The sequence below is a fragment of the Phytophthora infestans genome, genomic scaffold (assembly GCF_000142945.1).
Source record: "Phytophthora infestans T30-4 supercont1.33 genomic scaffold, whole genome shotgun sequence".
Lineage (NCBI taxonomy): Eukaryota > Oomycota > Peronosporomycetes > Peronosporales > Peronosporaceae > Phytophthora > Phytophthora infestans.
The window spans coordinates 1,295,144-1,317,870 of record NW_003303726.1 but is presented as its reverse complement, the minus strand read 5'-3'; the positions used below and the strand labels follow the sequence as shown (position 1 = coordinate 1,317,870).

The window sequence follows — 22,727 nt, the reverse complement described above, 5'->3', positions numbered from 1 at the left end:
ATCGGTGCGTGCGTCGTCTTTATCTTGCTGATACTGACTTGGGTCCACTAGCTTCTCGAGATCGCGTCGCATTGCCGTCTTTGCGGCCTCCGAGTCGTGAGCCAGTTGAGGTGCCAACAACTTGTAGTCGCTCTTGGCGGATGTCAACGATTCCAGTTTGACTCTATACGAAAAACCGGTAACCAGTTGTACGAACTGATGGTAGAACTGTGCCAACGCCCCGCAGTTTGTCAATTGCACGTATCGATCCTGTCTATTGGTGAAGTAATCGTTGCTCAAATTTGCGCCACTAAGCACGAGAGTGTCGTCCACTAAATACACTTTAGCGTGAGAGACGCCCAGCGTCTCATTAAATTGCGGAGGTAGTTTGGCTTTGAGTCCTGAGAGTTGTGGTACGCGGAATAGAAATAGCTCCACGTTGTTCGGAAATTGCTTCAATAATGGAGCTAACATGGTGACGGAACTGGCCGTGACACCGCCGCGTTGGCCGCGAGAATAGTCCAGTACGATCTGCACCTGGAGATGCGGTCGTTCTTTTAGTCTCGTGGCTAGTGCGCCCACCAAATCGCTCTCCAATTGACCCGTGCCGAGATACAGCGAGGAGATGGAGATTCGTGTCTCTGCGAGCTGTATATTGTGCACTAGCTGCTGGTAGAAGTCTGTGGGTGTGGCCAATAACGTTACGTCGGAGCTGCGCAATGGGAACAGACGCGAATGACGCGCTAGAGAGCGGAACAGGTGCTCGTAAGTGGCGCTGGAGCAGTCGGAGGTCATGGCGGAGGGTGAACCTCCAACTTGAGGCTCCAATTCGTGAGGAAGAGAAATACGCAAATGCAGACTGAAAGGGATATGACATTAGGTAGGCTCTCCTAAACTGCTTTTAATCCACGGGAAACTCGAGGTACCCAAAATTAGAAAAGGGCTAATATGATGTACCCAAATGCATTTTGCAAAAAGAAAATCAAGGAAAGCTCCAAATTTAGGGTGGTCGATGTATCACTCTACCTTGAGCCACCGACTAGCAAAGCTGACGCGTAATATAGCTTCGTGATATATTACAATACATCTCCGTTGTAATTTTTTGAGCGGGGCATACCGCATTCTCTTGGCCCAGCTCACGACATTGCAATTTTATGAGGGTCTACAGGCGAGACCTTTGGATCATTTTTGAATACATCAAATACCTCTATTTTAAATTGGCACTCGTTGCTGCACCCACCTCGTGCACATGGGACGGGACAAGACAGAATTACGACACCAAACCAGCACCCACCCGTACCCAGTTGTGACCGTCAGACACCCATCCTGTGCCCACTACAGCACCCAAATCGAAAGAGCCGGCCTAAAACTTATACACTATACACGCATATCCGAAAGATGCCAAAGAGCCGGAGTGGATCGACATCGGCAGTACCAGAGTCCGCAGAGATAGAAGCATTCTGCTAAGCAGGTTATCCCCTTCAATTACATAAGACATTGTCAAGCATATAACTCGACAAAAATAGTTCGATGCAACGAGTTCAGTGACAGTACCAGAGTCCGCAGAGATAGAAGCGTTCTGCTGAGCAGGTTATCCCCTTCAATTACTAAAGACATTATCAAGCCTATAACTCGACAAACATAGTTCGATGCAGCGAGTTCAGTGACTTAGCTACTGCTACTTCCTTGTTCTTCTATACACATGCGCAAGTAGCGGTAGCGCATGCATTGCAGAGTATTTTTGTCGAGGTGGCCGAGCGGCTCTGACCCACAGAACATCTCAAGTACCAGCAAGACATACAAACCGCAATTATAGCTGTCGCACTGAACGCCAAGTCCAGGGTCGTGAGTCACCAAGCGAGCACTAGATCTGACTCCGTCTGGCAGCATCATGATCATCTTCTGTGACACGGCACGGACACCGATCATGTAGGAGGACGCCATCGAGCCGTAGACGTACACTCTGCCCTTCTCCAAATCCATTAGCACAGCGCACCAGTGGTTGTTGTTGCAGTTGATTGAAAACAGCACTTTCATCTTCTTCGTGACTCCAGCCAACGCCAGTTTAAAATACCTGATGTCTGTCGTTAAAGCTCCATTTGCAATCCCCATGTTAGACGGGTCGATCACTAGAATACTAGGATCCGCACCAAACAGTTTGTGTAAAATCATCTGCATGACTTGGGCGCTAAGGGTGTCCTTCGAAGCCAGGTCCACCAAGTCTGCATACTCGTTCGACAGAATTGGCAAATCTTTCAACAGGTTTGGTATAGTGGTGTCCTCCTCGACGTAGAAGCGAGAATTCCCGTGTTGCGCGAAGTCTAATCGATCAATCCAGGTTATAGCTCTTTTGATTTTCTTGACGAATTTTACTGCGGTGTGCCACTTTCTCATGAGCGATACCGTAGAGTTCGCTAACACTCCAACGCCAACAATTTCCAGCGCCAGCTGCATTTCCAACGTTCCCGGGTTTTTTGCTTGGTAGGCTGTGACCTTGGAGGTACATTTGTTAATTAATTGGATGGGGAAGATTCGCATCACTTCTTCTGGTCGCATCAGTGGTTTTGTGGGGGGGGAGCTTCGCTATCTCGTGGGCGATGGGAGGCTTCGGCTTCGTGGCGAACAGGAACTCCTTGAACTGCAGCAGCTTCTCGTGTGTCAACTTGTAAATGGGATCGCCGTCCAGTAGTTCATGAACTGTCAGTAGACTCATTTGGCGTTCGTGCATTTCCAAGTCTTCCTCTACCATTACTATCGCTTGATTCCGCTTTGCTGTAACAGCCCGTGGCTTTTGTTTTGGACGTCCCTTGGATTTTGGGGGACTCACGATCTATAAATCATCGGTTAACTTTGCTGAAGCAAGCATAGCGCTATGGTTGTCATTTTTGTGAGATGTCTCCACCTCCAACTCACCACCAGCTGCGCTCGTCTCGTTACCAACTGAAACCAACTCGTCACCATGTGTGCCCGTCTCGTTCTCATCTGAGACCAGCTCACCACCAGTTGTGCCCGTCTCGCTCCCAAATGAAACCAACTCACCACCATCTGTGCCCGTCTCGCTCCCAACTGAGCCGGACTGGTCTGGGCATACTTGAGTGCTCTCCACGTAAGAAGCAGACGCCACACTTTGGCTCATAGTATCCTCTTGTCTAGACGTGATAACTTGCACCACTCCCATCGCCTCTGTCACTACTTCGCTGTCTCTAGTCTGGTGACTGACGCCACCAGTCGCGCCACCAGTCGTGTCCATTTCTGCATCACCCAAGCCGTCTTCGAGTTCAAGACCACCAGCTACCTTGGAAATGGTACTGTACTCGCCATGCTTGAAAAGGGTGGCAACATCTCGCAAAGCCTTCATCGCTGCTCGGTACTCCACCATCCCCAATCCACTCAAGTGCTCACTAATTGCAGTTGCCACAAAATTTGCTTCGCGGAACTTCCGGTTGGAACCCCAACACATATTGGCCTCCTTCAACACTCTGGACACACGAAACGGTTCTTCTGACAGTTGGGGCAACTCGTATTCCACCTGAAGCGACGACAGTAACCAACGAGAATCCAGAAGCTGGGTAGGAATCACGTTCTCGAAGTTGAGTGCCTTCCGAATGAAGAGCACGTGGCGACACGGCAGCAAACGTGAAGCCATGAACAAACACGAGCAAGACCAATCGGTTTTCGTGACGGAGTACTCGCTATGCGGTTCATCCAATGCCTCTTCATCGTCCGCATCGCACTGGATAAAGTATACTCCGGGGACTGCCTCGTGAAAATTATACCTCGCCGTGGTGATCGCGAAGTTGTACTGCACGTACACAAGCTCGCACGCGTGCTCGCTTACCAGCTTCGAGAAAAAATCCATCTCGTGATGGTACTTCGGATGATGCACGACAGATAGTTTGTAGACCGCGTCCTTAAATTTTCTCTCCGCCTGAGCTTGATAAACCGTTATCGAAACAATGCACTCGTCCACTTGCATAAAGGAGTCCACAAGCTCCTTCAGCTGCTTCCACGAAGCTTCAAGGCGGTTATTTGTATTGTTGCCGAGGGTGCAAGCATTCTGCCTGTCAAACGCGCACCACATTTGACGACACTTATCCCAGTTTTTTTTACGAAATACGCTTCAAAAGGGTGCTTGCACGCTTCACGCGGTTCGCCATCCGCGCCCAACTCCGCCCGACTGATGCCCAACTGGACACCATCCGTGCCCATCTCCGTCTGACCAGTGCCCAACACAACATCCCCAGACCTAAGCTTTCTCAGATGGTAGCAAGTTGATCAATCCGTTCAGTTGCTGCTTCTGCCAAGCATTGAACCCATAGTCTTTTGATGCTATCTGCTCTCGCAGATATTTCAACACGTGAAACCGGCACAACAGCAACGCCGCGTCCGGAAACGTTTTCTTCAACACGCCGATCTCGCCGAAATCTTTGTCGATCAGTATGCATTTGATGTGCGTCCACGCCGGATTGTAGCGCTTGAACTGCTCCAGGGCCGTCAGAAGCGTCTGGTTACGCTCGTTCTGGAGAACAGCATGCTGTACGAACTGGCCCTTCCCAAATGCGTCGTGTGCCATAATCGAGAAAACCTTGTAATTTGACAAGTTTGTACCGTGCGTGGCGTTGATCATCACGACCTCTGGGAAATGGTCGAAGAGCTCCCGCATATGCTTTGTCTGCAGTGTTATACATGTAGCTACAGTCTAACATCAGCATAGAAAGTTAAACAAGCGACGGCTACACAGTAACAGCAATAGTGTTCATACCTTATCATGGATTGAGTCGACAAAAATGCCTCCAACATTCCCTAGCTCTTGCGTGAGCTCAGTCATCCATTGCCTCAATCGTTTTGCAGATGTCTGAGCTGTATGGGTCTGTTTCTTCAGCTTGCGCACCAGATTGTGTACGTCCTGGCTCGTTGGGTAGCAGCTAGAATTCTCGTGGATGAACTGCAGGATGCGTTTCTTCTTGGCTCCGGCTTTGACAAGCTCGCTAACAGTCCCGGCCAGCTCAGACTTAACAGCTGTCCGGCTGTGTGGATAATGGTCGAAAGTATGTCTGGAGAGCGGATGGTTATGCTCCAAACGGGCAACAGTAATTCGCAGCACAAAAGTGGGAACTGCTGCAGCCGAGTCGGTCACTTGTACGCAGGCATTGATCTACGTAGTGATACAAGTGTACGTGAGCACACGCATGGCCAACCAACAGCACCATTCAAATCCATTTCAGTCCATCCGAGCCCAACTGAGCCCAACTGAGCCCAACTGAGCCCGACTGAGCCCGACTGAGCCCGACTGAGCGTCACACACCTGCGCGTCACACTCGAGAGCTCTCGACTCTTGCCGCTTTCTCTTGCCTTGTCCACGCGGCTTGTACTTCCCTGCGTGGGTGCAGACGAAAGTCTTCGAATAATGAGTCCACCCATCGGGCACAAGCGGCTTCGTAGACCCGGAGTCTCGAATCTTCTTATTTCTCGTCACGACCTTGTTGTTAGTGCGAACGCGGAAGCTCTGTACGCAGCAATTGTACGCACAAACCAGTTAGATAATGCGATATGGCTCCTGCTACCATATGCAGTACATCAAACGCTACCTGGTATGTCTCGGCTAAATAGACTTTTAGATACGCGTCTAAGGCACCCCAGGAATTAAACTCTTTCTTCTCGAGTGACGGAGCTATCACCACTGGCTGCTCACCGCTCTGGATTGTCTGGAGACTGTCGGAAACATCCGATCGACGCTGCTTGGATGTGGAGCTGCCGGTACCCGACGACTCCGCTGACGAGTCGAACCGCTCCTCGTCGCTGTCGACCCCCTCTTCACTATCACTCGCCCCTCCTCCGTGGCGCGGCGGTCGCACCGCCGCTTTGACGCGCAGGTCGGGCGCCATGGCTTCCTGGCTGCTGCTGATTTGCCCCCGCTGCAAAAATGAGTGGGGGGGGAAGTATACGCTACACGAGGTATACCCGCAAGCCGGATGCGGATCTCAAGCCCTCCAGCACTGTCCCATGTGCACGAGGTGGGTGCAGCACTCACTCCCTTTTAAATTTGGGCTCCTCGAGCTCCCAATCTAAGTAGAACTTCTGCAGGGCAAAGACATGTACAGTACTGCACTCCGTTTTCGCGGGGGTGTATTATATAAATTTTGTGAATAAATAACATTTTAGCTTAATCAGCTGAGTTTTGTTTTATTTTGGATCATCGAATCCGGAAGTTTATCAAAGGTCCAATTTTGGATCATCGAATCCGGAAGTTTATCAAAGGTCCAAGGACTCGAAAACGGGGTGCAGTACTGTACATTGTACTGGTTTATTATCGTACAGTACTGGACGATTTTCAGAAGAGGTTTGCATTTGTATTATGATATTACGAATATCCTTAGATGTGTCGCAAGCCCTTGCTATTACTAGTAGTAATTAATACGAATTCATACTTCTTCATGCTATTTAATAGGAAGTGAGTATTTTGCCCGACTGGCTAACCGACTATACAATTATACCCCCACAACATGCATAAAATGGCCTTAGCGACGGTCTTGGCAACACTCGCTCGGAATTAATTTCTAATCCCAGACACAGCGCATTGCCGAGTCGAGGACTTAGAGGCCGGGGTGGGGCAGGCCGCGCAGCGGCGCCCCCCGAGCGCAGCGCAGCAAGTGAAGAGAGGGGCGGGCCCACGGCTATAAGTCCGCAGACGAGTGTAAACGCGCTAGTGTCCTACCTTTACCCCAATTTAACCGTACTATACTATTTGTACACGTATAAAATGCGATGCTATGTTACCTCAGTCGGGCAAAATAACGAGTGCCAATTTAATATCAAGACGACACATCGAAGGATATTAAATGTCAATTGAATGTAGTTCATACTATGTACTACATGTATTATCCTTAGATGTTTGTAATACGAATTGGTACAGCACACGGACTGTTTACTGGCTCTTTCGATCCAGGTGTTTGAGCGTTTCGCCTCTTTGTGATCCACCTTTTCCTTCATTTACTTCATTCGCAATTCTACCCGAAGGTACTAACCCCACCACTACTCTTTTCCACCAACTATGCGACTGGCAGCTTTTGTTTTGGTGGCTGTAGCATTTGCGATCATTCCTGATGGACGAGTCTCCGCGGCAGCACTCGGACCTCCCAAGAGCAGTGAAGGTACTCACGAAACAGCAAGATTGTTGCGGTTGAATGCTGTGCCACAGCCTGTGGAAACCGGCAACCAAGAAGAAAGGACAATTAACTTCGCGTCGATTAAGAAGATTGTTCCGGGCACAAGCGCCTTTAAAAACGCACAAGCACTTAAGGCGTCTCAAAAGGCAGCACTGAAGGCCCAGGATGCGGCTAAAAGGAAAGCTGCCGTTGACAAGTGGTTCAAACAGTTCGGAAGCGATGAATTCCTGTTTACAGCTGCGCTCCCCTCTTGGGTCAGAAAGAAAATGCACCCCGACAAAGTCCGAGAATACTTCGCTTCGCTTGGCAAGTCGGGCGATGACGTCAGTATGATCGTCAAGCGTTACGACAATTACCGCCAAACAATACCCACGAAGAAGTAGAATTTTACGCACGCCTCACCCGAAGACCACACGATTGTCGCTAGTAGAGAGCTACAAGTAGTTCAACAGCTGAAGTTCGTTTTGAACTCCCCTCTTTGTCCCATTTTTCAGTGTTTGTGTAGCGACAGAAGAAATAAAGCAACTTGAATACGAGACCGTATTATTCTGGTGCAGGTTACCCGCCCCGTCAATGCTTTTCTATGGCTGAACTTCTAGACAATACTACAGTTTATGATAAACCCATTGAATTTATAGCCTAGCTTGCACATGTCTTACGGCCTATATATAAAATAGGCCGTAAGACTTGTGCTCGGACACTGTGACTCACTACACTTTATTACTTTTCAAGTGCTATTATCCAGAATCGGGTGCCTGTACATGTAGTGGCTGGCGCAGTCCAACGCACTGGGCCGCACAGAACGTGAGGCCACGCTAGCATTGGTAATTGAGGGATTGTACACCTTATCCCGCAGGGCCTCCGAAAACAGCATTGTCAATAACATTATCGAACAATAAGCTATTTCCTCACAAGATTATTTATTTTTGGAAATTGGAGAGCTGTAAATTTATGGAAACACACAACAAATATTATTTTTTATGGGACGTGGAGGTTTGGGCCGTGGGCCCACTTGAAGGTTAGCTTGCTAACAATAGTGAGACAACATTTTTTGCTTAAATTCCTAATTTAAAAGAAAAAAATCTTATGAGGTTTAGTACAGGACTGACAGCTGTGACATCCCTCCTTATGGACCGCGCTTACATGCGTGCAGGCATGGACCCAACGCGTTTAGAAAACGCTGGGAAATGTTGCCATCTCACGAATGCTTCAACTACATTAAATATGAACAGGACGTTCAATAATCCTTTTAATCTTAAGTACTACTTATTGTAGTGGTTGGTTGAGTCCAAGCCTTGTCCACTGCACTGGGCCGCACAGAACGTGAGGCCAAGCTGGCATAGAAGTACATGTACGAGGACTACTAGTGAGCTCTATACATAACGTTCCCTTAGTTTAGTCAGATTGAAATCTACCGGCTAGCAAGCAATACAACCAAGGTTAACAGGAAGCGCCAGCTTCCCTCGTGTGTGTTCGAGTTATCGAGACCCACTACAGGTATTTAAGCAAGAGGGGTGTTCATCAATACATGTAATTATTGATGCTGTTGCATTCCGCCCGTTTGTCTCACTCCGGCCGCATTTTACGGTAAGCGACAACAATTAAGTTTTCTGTACTTTTATCAGAAGCATTAATATCAAGGGAGTGAGTGCTGGTGCACATGGGACGGTGCTGGAGGGCTTGAGATCCGCATCCGGCTTGCGGGTATACCTCGTGTAGCGTATACTTTCCCCCCCCCACTCATTTTTGCAGCGGGGGCAAATCAGCAGCAGATGGCGCCCGACCTGCGCGTCAAAGCGGCGGTGCGACCGCCGCACCACGGAGGAGGGGCGAGTGATAGTGAAGAGGGGGTCGACAGCGACGAGGAGTGGTTCGACTCGTCATGCCTTTGCCGTGAAAAGTCCAGTTTGGTCGGTTGAATTCCCGTAGCACTGTTGGATACTCACGGCTAAGAGTGCGTTCAAAAAAGTCTTGCTCGATCAGAGAATAAGCCATAGGCAACGCTCCTTTCACGCCACGTGCGTCGTAGAAGCCGTTCGCTCGTGGGGCAGCAGAAATCACGTCTAAACCAGCTTGACAGTGTTCCAATAATTCACTTAGAAACGGAGGAAAATTCAAGTATCCCGACGCAATTTGGAGCTGCGAACCACGCGGTAATTGCCGCACAAACTCACTTAGCACACGCTCATCGTGGTCCATGGAGATTGGTGTAAATTGCAGCGTTGGAAACGCCCACGCATCGGTGCGTGCGTCGTCTTTATCTTGCTGATACTGACTTGGGTCCACTAGCTTCTCGAGATCGCGTCGCATTGCCGTCTTTGCGGCCTCCGAGTCGTGAGCCAGTTGAGGTGCCAACAACTTGTAGTCGCTCTTGGCGGATGTCAACGATTCCAGTTTGACTCTATACGAAAAACCGGTAACCAGTTGTACGAACTGATGGTAGAACTGTGCCAACGCCCCGCAGTTTGTCAATTGCACGTATCGATCCTGTCTATTGGTGAAGTAATCGTTGCTCAAATTTGCGCCACTAAGCACGAGAGTGTCGTCCACTAAATACACTTTAGCGTGAGAGACGCCCAGCGTCTCATTAAATTGCGGAGGTAGTTTGGCTTTGAGTCCTGAGAGTTGTGGTACGCGGAATAGAAATAGCTCCACGTTGTTCGGAAATTGCTTCAATAATGGAGCTAACATGGTGACGGAACTGGCCGTGACACCGCCGCGTTGGCCGCGAGAATAGTCCAGTACGATCTGCACTTGGAGATGCGGTCGTTCTTTTAGTCTCGTGGCTAGTGCGCCCACCAAATCGCTCTCCAATTGACCCGTGCCGAGATACAGCGAGGAGATGGAGATTCGTGTCTCTGCGAGCTGTATATTGTGCACTAGCTGCTGGTAGAAGTCTGTGGGTGTGGCCAATAACGTTACGTCGGAGCTGCGCAATGGGAACAGACGCGAATGACGCGCTAGAGAGCGGAACAGGTGCTCGTAAGTGGTGCTGGAGCAGTTGGAGGTCATGGCGGAGGGTGAACCTCCAACTTGAGGCTCCAATTCGTGAGGAAGAGAAATGCGCAAATGCAGACTGAAAGGGATATGACATTAGGTAGGCTCTCCTAAACTGCTTTTAATCCACGGGAAAAACAATGGAGCTCGAGGTACCCAAAATTAGAAAAGGGCCAATATGATGTACCCAAATGCATTTTGCAAAAAGAAAATCAAGGAAAGCTCGTGGTCGATGTATTACTCTACCTTAAGCCACCGACTAGCAAAGCTGACGCGTAATATAGCTTCGTGATATATTACAATACATCTCCGTTGTAATTTTTTGAGCGGGGCATACCGCATTCTCTTGGCCCAGCTCACGACATTGCAATTTTATGAGGGTCTACAGGCGAGACCTTTGGATCATTTTTGAATACATCAAATACCTCTATTTTAGATTTGGGCTCCTCGAGCTCCCGTAGAACTTCTGCAGGGTACAGTACTGCACTTCGTTTCGCGGGGGTGTACTATATAAATTTTGCGAATAAATCAAATTTTAGTTTAATCAGCTGAGTTTTGTTTTATTTTAGATCATCAAATCCGGAAGTTTATTAAAGGTCCAGGGACTCGAAAACGGGGTGCAGTACTGTACATTGTACCGGTTTATTAAAGTACAGTACTGGACGATTTTCAGAAGAGATTTCCATTTGTATTGTGATATTACGAATATCCTTAGATGTGTCGCCAGTTATTAATACGAATTCATACTTCTTCATGCTATTTAATAGGAAGTGAGTATTTTGCCGAGAAAATAGGATAAACACACGTCCATCGCTGGGACAACACACACGGGGCTGGGCGACGTGGTTGCCATAGCCGCGGCGCCAACTAAGGTGAGCGGGTGCGAGGCGGGCCCAGCGCTGAGCTCACCAGCGAGCCGAGCACAACACTTTCCAGAATATTCTATCCATTGCGAGCGCAGCGAACCGCGGGGGCGGCATGTTCTGTCTATTTTGCCCGACTGGCTAACCGACTATACAATTATACCCCCCAACATCCATAAAATGTCCTTAGCCGACGGTCTTGGCAACACTTGCTCGGAATTAATTTCTAATCCCAGACACAGCGCCTTGCCGAGTCGAGGACTTAGAGGCCGGGGTGGGGCAGGCCGCGCAGCGGCGCCCCCCGAGCGCAGCGCAGCAAGTGAAGAGAGGGGCGGGCCCACGGCTATAAGTCCGCAGACGAGTGCAAACGCGCTAGTGTCCTACCTTTACTCCAATTTAACCGTACTCTACTATTTGTACACGTATAAAATGCGATGCTATGTTACCTCAGTCGGGCAAAATAACGAGTGCCTATTTAATATCAAGACGACACATTTAATGTCAATTGAATGTAGTTCATACTATGTACTACATGTATTATCCTTAGATGTGTCATGCCAGTTGTAATACGAATTGGTACAGCACACGGACTGTTTACTGGCTCTTTCGATCCAGGTGTTTGAGCGTTTCGCCTCTTTGTGATCCACCTTTTCCTTCATTTACTTCATTCGCAATTCTACCCGAAGGTACTAACCCCACCACTACTCTTTTCCACCAACTATGCGACTGGCAGCGTTTGTTTTGGTGGCTGTAGCATTTGCGATCATTCCTGATGGACGAGTCTCCGCGGCAGCACTCGGACCTCCCAAGAGCAGTGAAGGTACTCACGAAACAGCAAGATTGTTGCGGTTGAATGCTGTGCCACAGCCTGTGGAAACCGGCAACCAAGAAGAAAGGACAATTAACTTCGCGTCGATTAAGAAGATTGTTCCGGGTACAAGCGCCTTTAAAAACGCACAAGCACTTAAGGCGTCTCAAAAGGCAGCACTGAAGGCCCAGGATGCGGCTAAAAGGAAAGCTGCCGTTGACAAGTGGTTCAAACAATTCGAAAGCGATGAATTTCTGTTTACAGCTGCGTTCCCCTCTTGGGTCAGAAAGAAAATGCACCCCGACAAAGTCCGAGAATACTTCGCTTCGCTTGGCAAGTCGGGCGATGACGTCAGTATGATCGTCAAGCGTTACGACAATTACCGCCAAACAATACCCACGAAGAAGTAGAATTTTACGCACGCCTCACCCGAAGACCACACGATTGTCGCTAGTAGAGAGCTACAAGTAGTTCAACAGCTGAAGTTCGTTTTGAACTCCCCTCTTTGTCCCATTTTTCAGTGTTTGTGTAGCGACAGAAGAAATAAAGCAACTTGAATACGAGACCGTATTATTCTGGTGCAGGTTACCCGCCCCGTCAATGCTTTTCTATGGCTGAACTTCTAGACAATACTACAGTTTATGATAAACCCATTGAATTTATAGCCTAGCTTGCACATGTCTTACGGCCTATATATAAAATAGGCCGTAAGACTTGTGCTCGGACACTGTGACTCACTACACTTTATTACTTTTCAAGTGCTATTATCCAGAATCGGGTGCCTGTACATGTAGTGGCTGGCGCAGTCCAACGCACTGGGCCGCACAGAACGTGAGGCCACGCTAGCATTGGTAATTGAGGGATTGTACACCTTATCCCGCAGGGCCTCCGAAAACAGCATTGTCAATAACATTATCGAACAATAAGCTATTTCCTCACAAGATTATTTATTTTTGGAAATTGGAGAGCTGTAAATTTATGGAAACACACAACAAATATTATTTTTTATGGGACGTGGAGGTTTGGGCCGTGGGCCCACTTGAAGGTTAGCTTGCTAACAATAGTGAGACAACATTTTTTGCTTAAATTCCTAATTTAAAAGAAAAAAATCTTATGAGGTTTAGTACAGGACTGACAGCTGTGACATCCCTCCTTATGGACCGCGCTTACATGCGTGCAGGCATGGACCCAACGCGTTTAGAAAACGCTGGGAAATGTTGCCATCTCACGAATGCTTCAACTACATTAAATATGAACAGGACGTTCAATAATCCTTTTAATCTTAAGTACTACTTATTGTAGTGGTTGGTTGAGTCCAAGCCTTGTCCACTGCACTGGGCCGCACAGAACGTGAGGCCAAGCTGGCATAGAAGTACATGTACGAGGACTACTAGTGAGCTCTATACATAACGTTCCCTTAGTTTAGTCAGATTGAAATCTACCGGCTAGCAAGCAATACAACCAAGGTTAACAGGAAGCGCCAGCTTCCCTCGTGTGTGTTCGAGTTATCGAGACCCACTACAGGTATTTAAGCAAGAGGGGTGTTCATCAATACATGTAATTATTGATGCTGTTGCATTCCGCCCGTTTGTCTCACTCCGGCCGCATTTTACGGTAAGCGACAACAATTAAGTTTTCTGTACTTTTATCAGAAGCATTAATATCAAGGGAGTGAGTGCTGCACCCACCTCGTGCACATGGGACGGTGCTGGAGGGCTTGAGATCCGCATCCGGCTTGCGGGTATACCTCGTGTAGCGTATACTTTCCCCCCCCCACTCATTTTTGCAGCGGGCAGCAGCCAGGAAGCCATGGCGCCCGACCTGCGCGTCAAAGCGGCGGTGCGACCGCCGCGCCACGGAGGAGGGGCGAGTGATAGTGAAGAGGGGGTCGACAGCGACGAGGAGTGGTTCGACTCGTCATGCCTTTGCCGTGAAAAGTCCAGTTTGGTCGGTTGAATTCCCGTAGCACTGTTGGATACTTACGGCTAAGAGTGCGTTCAAAAAAGTCTTGCTCGATCAGAGAATAAGCCATAGGCAACGCTCCTTTCACGCCACGTGCGTCGTAGAAGCCGTTCGCTCGTGGGGCAGCAGAAATCACGTCTAAACCAGCTTGACAGTGTTCCAATAATCCACTTAGAAACGGAGGAAAATTCAAGTATCCCGACGCAATTTGGAGCTGCGAACCACGCGGTAATTGCCGCACAAACTCACTTAGCACACGCTCATCGTGGTCCATGGAGATTGGTGTAAATTGCAGCGTTGGAAACGCCCACGCATCGGTGCGTGCGTCGTCTTTATCTTGCTGATACTGACTTGGGTCCACTAGCTTCTCGAGATCGCGTCGCATTGCCGTCTTTGCGGCCTCCGAGTCGTGAGCCAGTTGAGGTGCCAACAACTTGTAGTCGCTCTTGGCGGATGTCAACGATTCCAGTTTGACTCTATACGAAAAACCGGTAACCAGTTGTACGAACTGATGGTAGAACTGTGCCAACGCCCCACAGTTTGTCAATTGCACGTATCGATCCTGTCTATTGGTGAAGTAATCGTTGCTCAAATTTGCGCCACTAAGCACGAGAGTGTCGTCCACTAAATACACTTTAGCGTGAGAGACGCCCAGCGTCTCATTAAATTGCGGAGGTAGTTTGGCTTTGAGTCCTGAGAGTTGTGGTACGCGGAATAGAAATAGCTCCACGTTGTTCGGAAATTGCTTCAATAATGGAGCTAACATGGTGACGGAACTGGCCGTGACACCGCCGCGTTGGCCGCGAGAATAGTCCAGTACGATCTGCACCTGGAGATGCGGTCGTTCTTTTAGTCTCGTGGCTAGTGCGCCCACCAAATCGCTCTCCAATTGACCCGTGCCGAGATACAGCGAGGAGATGGAGATTCGTGTCTCTGCGAGCTGTATATTGTGCACTAGCTGCTGGTAGAAGTCTGTGGGTGTGGCCAATAACGTTACATCGGAGCTGCGCAATGGGAACAGACGCGAATGACGCGCTAGAGAGCGGAACAGGTGCTCGTAAGTGGTGCTGGAGCAGTTGGAGGTCATGGCGGAGGGTGAACCTCCAACTTGAGGCTCCAATTCGTGAGGAAGAGAAATGCGCAAATGCAGACTGAAAGGGATATGACATTAGGTAGGCTCTCCTAAACTGCTTTTAATCCACGGGAAACTCGAGGTACCCAAAATTAGAAAAGGGCCAATATGATGTACCCAAATGCATTTTGCAAAAAGAAAATCAAGGAAAGCTCCAAATTTAGGGTGGTCGATGTATCACTCTACCTTAAGCCACCGACTAGCAAAGCTGACGCGTAATATAGCTTCGTGATATATTACAATACATCTCCGTTGTAATTTTTTGAGCGGGGCATACCGCATTCTCTTGGCCCAGCTCACGACATTGCAATTTTTATGAGGGTCTACAGGCGAGACCTTTGGATCATTTTTGAATACATCAAATACCCCTTTTTTAAATTGGCACTCGTTGCTGCACCCACCTCGTGCACATGGGACGGGACAAGACAGAATTACGAGCACCCACCCGTACCCAGTTGTGACCGTCAGACACCCATCCTGTGCCCACTACAGCACCCAAATCGAAAGAGCCGGCCTAAAACTTATACACTATACACGTATATCCGAAAGATGCCAAAGAGCCGGAGTGGATCGACATCGGCAGTACCAGAGTCCGCAGAGATAGAAGCATTCTGCTGAGCAGGTTATCCCCTTCAAGTACATAAGACATTGTCAAGCATATAACTCGACAAACATAGTTCGATGCAACGAGTTCAGTGACAGTACCAGAGTCCGCAGAGATAGAAGCGTTCTGCTGAGCAGGTTATCCCCTTCAATTACTAAAGACATTATCAAGCCTATAACTCGACAAACATAGCTCGATGCAACGAGTTCAGTGACTTAGCTACTACTACTTCCTTGTTCTTCTATACACATGCGCAAGTAGCGGTAGCGCATGCATTGCAGAGTCTTTTTGTCGAGGTGGCCGAGCGGCTCTGACCCACAGAACATCTCCAAATACCAGCAAGACATACACACCGCAATTATAGCTGTCGCACTGAACGCCAAGTCCAGGGTCGTGAGTCACCAAGCGAGCACTAGGTCTGACTCCGTCTGGCGGCATCATGATCATCTTCTGTGCCACGGCACGGACACCGATCATGTAGGAGGACGCCATCGAGTCGTAGACGTACACTCTGCCCTTCTCCAAATCCATTAGCACAGCGCACCAGTGGTTGTTGTTGCAGTTGATTGGAAACAGCACTTTCATCTTCTTCGTGACTCCAGCCAACGCCAGTTTAAAATACCTGATGTCTGTCGTTAAAGCTCCATTTGAAATCCCCATGTTAGACGGGTCGATCACTAGAACACTAGGATCCGCACCAAACAGTTTGTGTAGAATCATCTGCATGACTTGGGCGCTAAGGGTGTCCTTCGAAGCCAAATCCACCAAGTTTGCATACTCGTTCGACAGAATTGGCAAATCGTTCAACAGCTTAGGTATAGTGGTGTCCTCCTCGACGTAGAAGCTAGAATTCCCGTATTGCGCGAAGTCTAATCGATCAATCCAGGTTATAGCTCTTTTGATTTTCTTGACGAGTTTTACTGCGGTGTGCCACTTTCTCATGAGCGATACCGTAGAGTTCGCGAACACTCCAACGCCAACAATTTCCAGCGCCAGCTGCATTTCCAACGTTCCCGTTTTTTTGTTTGGTAGGCTGTGACCTTGGAGGTACATTTGTTAATTAATTGGATGGGGAAGATTCGCATCACTTCTTCTGGTCGCAATAGTGGTTTTGTGGGGGGGGAGCTTCGCTATCTCGTGGGCGATGGGAGGCTTCGGCTTCGTGGCGAACAGGAACTCCTTGAACTGCAGCAGCTTCTCGTGTGTCAACTTGTAAATGGGATCGCCGTCCAGTAGTTAAACTGTCAGTAGACTCATTTGGCGTTCGTGCATTTCTAAGTCTTCCTCTACCATTACTATCGCTTGATTCCGCTTTGCTGTAACAGCCCGTGGCTTTTGTTTTGGACGTCCCTTGGATTTTGGGGGACTCACGATCTGAAAATCATCGGTTAACTTTGCTGAAGCAAGCATAGCGCTATGGTTGTTATGATGGAAACACAAAAATAGGAAAACACATCAACGTCGTGGTGACTTCTCGTGTCGCTGTGCTGTGACTATTAAATACTTACGTGATTACTAACAGCGACCTACATCTGCGTGGCATCTGCGTCTTCATCGGAATTGTGGTGACGAGGCAGATCATCAAGAGCCATTCGATGACGCATTTGTTCGCGGTGACAATAATTCTCATGAGTCGACATTTTATTGTTTTCCCTTCCCAATGGCAAGTAGACGGTGCTCTCGCTGGGTATACTCTTCGAAATTGTCTTCGCGTAGAGGAATATGAAACTTCGTAGGGCTGTCGCATACTTAAAATACGTCGTCGTACAGATTCTCCCTCCAGTGGTACTTGTCGGATCAGACCCGCCATAGTGTACAAACAAGTTCTCTACACGAACACGATCACAAGCGACGTTGTCGTTGAACTGTTAGTCAACTCGCGAAAGATTTTTTCTCTTCTTTGGGTTGCAGCGTTTTCGGCGAGACCTTGGTAGCCCTTGTCTGCCAAAAGGCCCCACTCGTCCCGGAAAATTTGTCGTCAGCGGCCCATTATCAACCGGCTTCTGGTCCGATTCGGTTTTCAACCGAATCGAGTCATGAAACTCGACATTGCTCCTAAATATTGTGATATCTGGAGTGTTTCCGCGTGCGTGATCGCTGCGACCGATTGCAAACCCTTGCGGGTTAGCTGAAACTTCAACTTTTAGCCCGTAAAGTTTATGCTTGCCACTGTAGTACGGCATCACCTCCGCCGTGTGTCCGACAGGACGATTCGACTGTTGAAACGTCACGTCGGTTGCGTAAAAGAGCACATGAAAACTGCTGGAATGTCCGGCCCGACGTAACCAGACTTCTCATAGTGCACTCGTCAGCCTTGGCTCGCACCCAGCTATCGTACAGTGGAGGAGCAATTGCACGCAGAAAACCAGTAATTGGCTTTATGCAGGTAGGCGTCTTGATGCTCAAGACGTCTGCATTCATATTCCACGTACCACCGTGCATTAAGACGGAAAATGGCATAATGCACAGCGTTGACCACGCCCTACATTCCGGTAGGGGGTTACATGCGGCCGAACGCTGGCCCCCAAATGGTTACATTCCTGAGGAGAGTAGTTTGTTCGACGACGAACAGTCTCCGCCACACCCTCATTGTATCAAGAGTCGAGGATGGAGCACGAGGATTCCTGGTCGTCATGGTCGTCATCGTGGGGAAGTTGTCGGGAGTATTCCGATAATTCTGTGCGATGTTCAAGTTCCCGATCATCGAGCATGGCCAGCATCGACTGCTGATGCTCGTGCTGGATGCGCTGAGGGTTGCGAGGAGCCATGTTTGGTAGGTAGTGCTTCTTCGGCTGAGAACGTGGCTGTAAAATGAGCTACATTGTCGGTCTGTTTTGTAGCGACTTCAGGAGATCACACACCGCCATAAGTCCCTGCTTGCCATTCATTGCACCTGCAACAAAGTAAAATAGTTTTTTATCCAAATCTTGTAATCCGTGACTAATCATCTGAATAATACTATTGTATCACCAATATTTCCTACTTTTCCACCCATGCTTTCTTCATACCGGCTCTGAAGTCATCTGGCTGTTAGCTACTAGCTCACTTGTCCAACAGCAAAGAAATATATAAAGTCAGTTACGATACAAGTAATTTACCCATTCACTGATTCTTGACGTTTTTTCAGACTGCATGCACATAAAAAAATAGTAGACGTTCGATGCAGTAAAATGCTTTCCACTTTCGCATCTCGGCGATCTTCTGTCACGGGACAATACAGTTCTTGCGTGATTTGCTGTTTGCGACTGTGACTTCTATGCATGTAGTAAACTGGTACTTAGGTTAAATGAACCAATAACTACTAGTATTCCACTCCGGCTTATAAACTCTATAAAGTTTTGTTACAGTTTATTTTTCAACTAGGCTCGTCGCTGTGATTTCTAACTTATGGCTGCCGACCTGGGAGTCCCGGCGGGACAGTCTGGATATTAAGGTGAAAACATATGGTAGCAATAATGCGAATAATTTTATTTAGGTCGTGTTCGCGATGCACGTAAATCGTCATCTAGGGGGCTAAAATGGCATTTTGGGCCTAATGCGGATCGCGAGCACGACAAGCCTAAAATGTCATTATCCTGGTAGTGCTTCAGAGTGAAGTACGTACAGCCCAAACGGCTCCAATTCGCCACGAAAAATGTGTGTCGTACACCGCGCAAAGCAATACATTACTTGAGTAAGACAGCTTAAAAAATATATGTTTGCATCAGATGAACACAGGTAACAAACTATTCATCTGATGCAAGCAGATATTTTTTCTTTGCCCTAATTGTCCAGAATAGTTTCTCTAAATTACTACAATCGTCGATCGATTTTACAAGGGCATTTATTGAATTAAAGTTGGAGGTAGCTTTACAGTCGCCAAAACATTTGCTCATTTTGAATTAGTTTAGCGATCTCGGAGGTTGGGCAAGAGGCCGGACGCTTAGGCACGTTGCTTTCTCCATCGCTGAAAACACGATTACAAACCAACGAAGACACTTCAAAGCCGGCACTGCTGGTGACAACATCTTTAGACTCAAAACGGGGACCTGCTTCCTTGTGAGCGTCCTGCTTGGTACACCGGCTCTGTTTTGTTTTCTTTATTGCTGTGTTTGTGTGCCTGTGAGCGGGCGAAGAAATTCTCGTGAAAACATGCGAGGCGACACAGCTGACATCACGCTCAGACTTCATGTTATTTCAGGTGATGGGTTTAAATTTACCATTGACGCAAAAGAAAATTGAAATTAATGCACTTAAGGTGTTTGCTTGTACTTTTGAAAGGTCGACGCCGGATTAACGTATGCAAACCGCTCTGCCATCTCTGGTAATTAATGTTAGTCCTAGTGCGGCCATCATGTCGAGGGCGCCGACGAGTGGCTCTGAAAGCCACCATCTCGTAATACTTTAGGATATCTTCTCGCTGGGTAGTGGCTGATTAGGATATCCTGCGAGAAGACTTCCTTTGTTGTGTGATTCTATGAAGCGATGCCGTCTTTTAAAATAAGCGTTCTGTACGACCTAAACATACACACAGCTCTCGGGCCTTATCCAATATCAAAACTATATTGCCGCAAGTTGGACCCTTGCGCAAATATGGACAGCATTTTAGTACCAGAATTCCCTCCGCATCAAGTGTCAATGGTGGATACAGATCAGCAGGATTGCCATTTCGTATTGTTACAAGCTGTAAACTTGAAGAAACATTGCCTTTTTGGGAAGGAGATATTCTGTCCAAAACGAGTCCAACAATGTCCAAATTGTCCAATTGATAAATGACGGATTTAATAATCTAAAAGATTGTTTTGTATATTTTTCCAGGACTGTCCAAACTGTCCAAAACCTATCCAAACAGTCCAAAACCTATCCAAACTGTCCAAATGCTATCCAAACTTTCCAAAAGCTATCCGAACTGTCCAAAAGCTGTTCAAACTGCTTACATGAAGTTCATGTAGTCGTCTGGGACTTGAGTGACGACAGCTTCAGCGTGGCGAGGCGCTGTTTGAATTCCCAGCTTGATGTCATGGATGCGGCTCACGTAACCTAGTGCCTCGGCTTTAGCTGTCTCCATGAACGCCAGTAAGCTTGGATGAGCTCCACGCCCAAATTTCTCGCCGAAGTCGCGGTTGTACTTTTCGAGCGGGTTATTGGTCCTGTTTGTGATGTCAATCCCACCAACCATCATGCTATTGACGTTCCACAAGCTGGAATCAAACCGGCCCATCCACGTCTTGCGAAAATATCGCCAAAACCGATCCCACTTGCCCTTGGAGCCCTCTTCGTTAATCAGACTTCGCACATACCGGATCCCCTGGTTAAAATAAATTACACCGTCATACAAGATCATAACGTCAGAATTGAAGTGTCAAAAAGTCATGACAAAAAAAAATTAAACGATAAGAAAATAAAAATATGCGCACCTTGTCTTCGATTTCATCTGCAGGAATGATGGTCAAAATGTCGAGTTTGCCGGGGGTCATTGCATCCTTCACCTGATCCCTTGTTAGGCCCTGATCCAGCATGTGACGGCGCAGTGCTTGTTTCCAATGAAACAAACACCCCACAATATGCACTTTCGGGAACTGGTCGACTACAGCGTTGATCAGCGCGAGCTCAAAGTCGCACGTCACGCTGGCGGGTTCTAGTCGGCGGTCCGTCGCAATGATAATCATCGTCAATGCGTCCAGATAGGTGTCGCTGTCTCGTCCTTAGAGGAGTACGTACATCGCCGGAACGTACAAGTTAACCGTAGCGTCCAACAGCATTACAATAAGGCATTGTACGAACGGTTTCGGCACCATTTTAAAGGTACCGTCGATGAAGACCGGAATAGCTGGGTTTCGTAGCAAGAGGACTAGATCTGGGTGCCCAAATCCTACGATACGGCGCTCCTTATTCTTGACAGAGAACCCAGTGTTAAACCTCACAAAGGAGCGTTTGTCCGAGTCGCTGAGCCAGCGCGCCTCGGTCTTGTCGAGCGAGTGTAGCATATCGCAACCCATACCCTTGCGGGTATTTTTGACAATGTTGACACCTTGCAGCTTCGGGATGGCGTTCAGCGTGCTTCCTTTGTGTAAGTTGTTCAATGCTGAGCGGACACGCTCCCACACCATTGATGGAGCTTCAGACGCTGATTCTAGGGCCGCTCGCTGGAGCTGCTGACGCATTTCACACCGCACATCCACGACTTGTTTCGGCAGTAAATTCTCGCAGTTGTGCTCACCGCGAGCGCGTACGTGTTCTCTTTTTGATATCAGCTTTGCAAGGCAGCCTTGTCGGAAATTACGGCAGTTGTAGTAGATGGTGCCAGTCACTTTGTTCGTTGTCCTAATCACGTACTCCTTCCCTTCGTGCAGCATTTGGGAAATGCCTGAATGAAGTAATGCCCTAGCTCGAGAACGCACTACACGCCAACCGTTACAGCCTTACTTTTACTAGCAAAAATGTAATATTTAGATCCGTAATTAATAAAATAACGCATCTGTTTTGGACAGATTTTGGATAAATATGGTAATTCATCACCAAAACAGCAATTTGTTTTTGGATAATTTGGACAAAGTTGGACTCGTTTTGGACAGAATATCCAACACCCCTTTTTGCACTACGGCTGTGACCAAGTGAGCACCATTTCTAAAGCAGCAAATCAATCGCTTGCAAACAATAGGTGTCCTCACTGAGGGATAGATATACCCCTCGTAGGCCATAGATGCGGTGAACCTTGGCGCAAACGCGGTCAGAGCTCGACCCTGGAGCATATGTCTCATACTTGATCGACACGTGAATAGGTCTCTAATATGCAGGCTACAATTAATGCACGTCTAGGAGAGCTTGAGTTGACGCTACCATCGGGAGGGCTTGGTCAGGAGCCGCTACACGTCACAAATGTACCAATGACCGTGGCCACTGATGGACAAGTTGAACATTAACGCTCACTGTCACAAGTAAATGCCTCAAGTGGCAGAACAAGATTCACCTCCTTCGCAATATACCTTCTCAAGTTGCGTAAAGTGTTTTAATTTTTTTCAAGTGTTATCGCATGTTAGATAATACGTCAATCTCGCTTTACGAGATGTAGCGGTATCTCCGGTAACATCCGGATAACAATCGACGTCGACAGCGCTAGTGAATTTGCATCGGTGGGATACTTGTGCCAAACACCCAGCCTCGCAGGCGTTTTTGGTACCACCTTTCCGGATTAGCTGAAATTACTGTAAGACAATTTGAAAACTAATAGCAAAAT

The 22,727-nt window shown here is 48.0% G+C and overlaps 3 protein-coding genes across 3 annotated transcripts; 2 read left to right on the top strand and 1 right to left on the bottom strand.

Annotated features, from left to right (window-relative positions):
- Nucleotides 1-4,735: 4,735 nt before the first annotated feature.
- PITG_14956 (uncharacterized protein) lies at nt 4,736-5,864 on the bottom strand (the record flags this gene model as incomplete). Its single annotated transcript, XM_002899079.1, has 3 exons — nt 4,736-5,134; nt 5,285-5,483; nt 5,629-5,864. 3 exons carry the CDS (start codon nt 5,862-5,864, stop codon nt 4,736-4,738), a joined length of 834 nt encoding a protein of 277 aa, XP_002899125.1.
- Nucleotides 5,865-7,030: 1,166 nt separating this feature from the next.
- Nucleotides 7,031-7,528, top strand: PITG_14955 (secreted RxLR effector peptide protein, putative; the record flags this gene model as incomplete). The annotated part of the gene is made up of 1 exon (XM_002899078.1): nt 7,031-7,528. The coding sequence occupies one exon, from the start codon at nt 7,031-7,033 to the stop codon at nt 7,526-7,528; it is 498 nt and encodes a 165-aa protein (XP_002899124.1).
- Nucleotides 7,529-11,725: 4,197 nt separating this feature from the next.
- Nucleotides 11,726-12,223, top strand: PITG_14954 (secreted RxLR effector peptide protein, putative; the record flags this gene model as incomplete). Its single annotated transcript, XM_002899077.1, has 1 exon — nt 11,726-12,223. One exon carries the CDS (start codon nt 11,726-11,728, stop codon nt 12,221-12,223), a length of 498 nt encoding a protein of 165 aa, XP_002899123.1.
- Nucleotides 12,224-22,727: the final 10,504 nt, after the last annotated feature.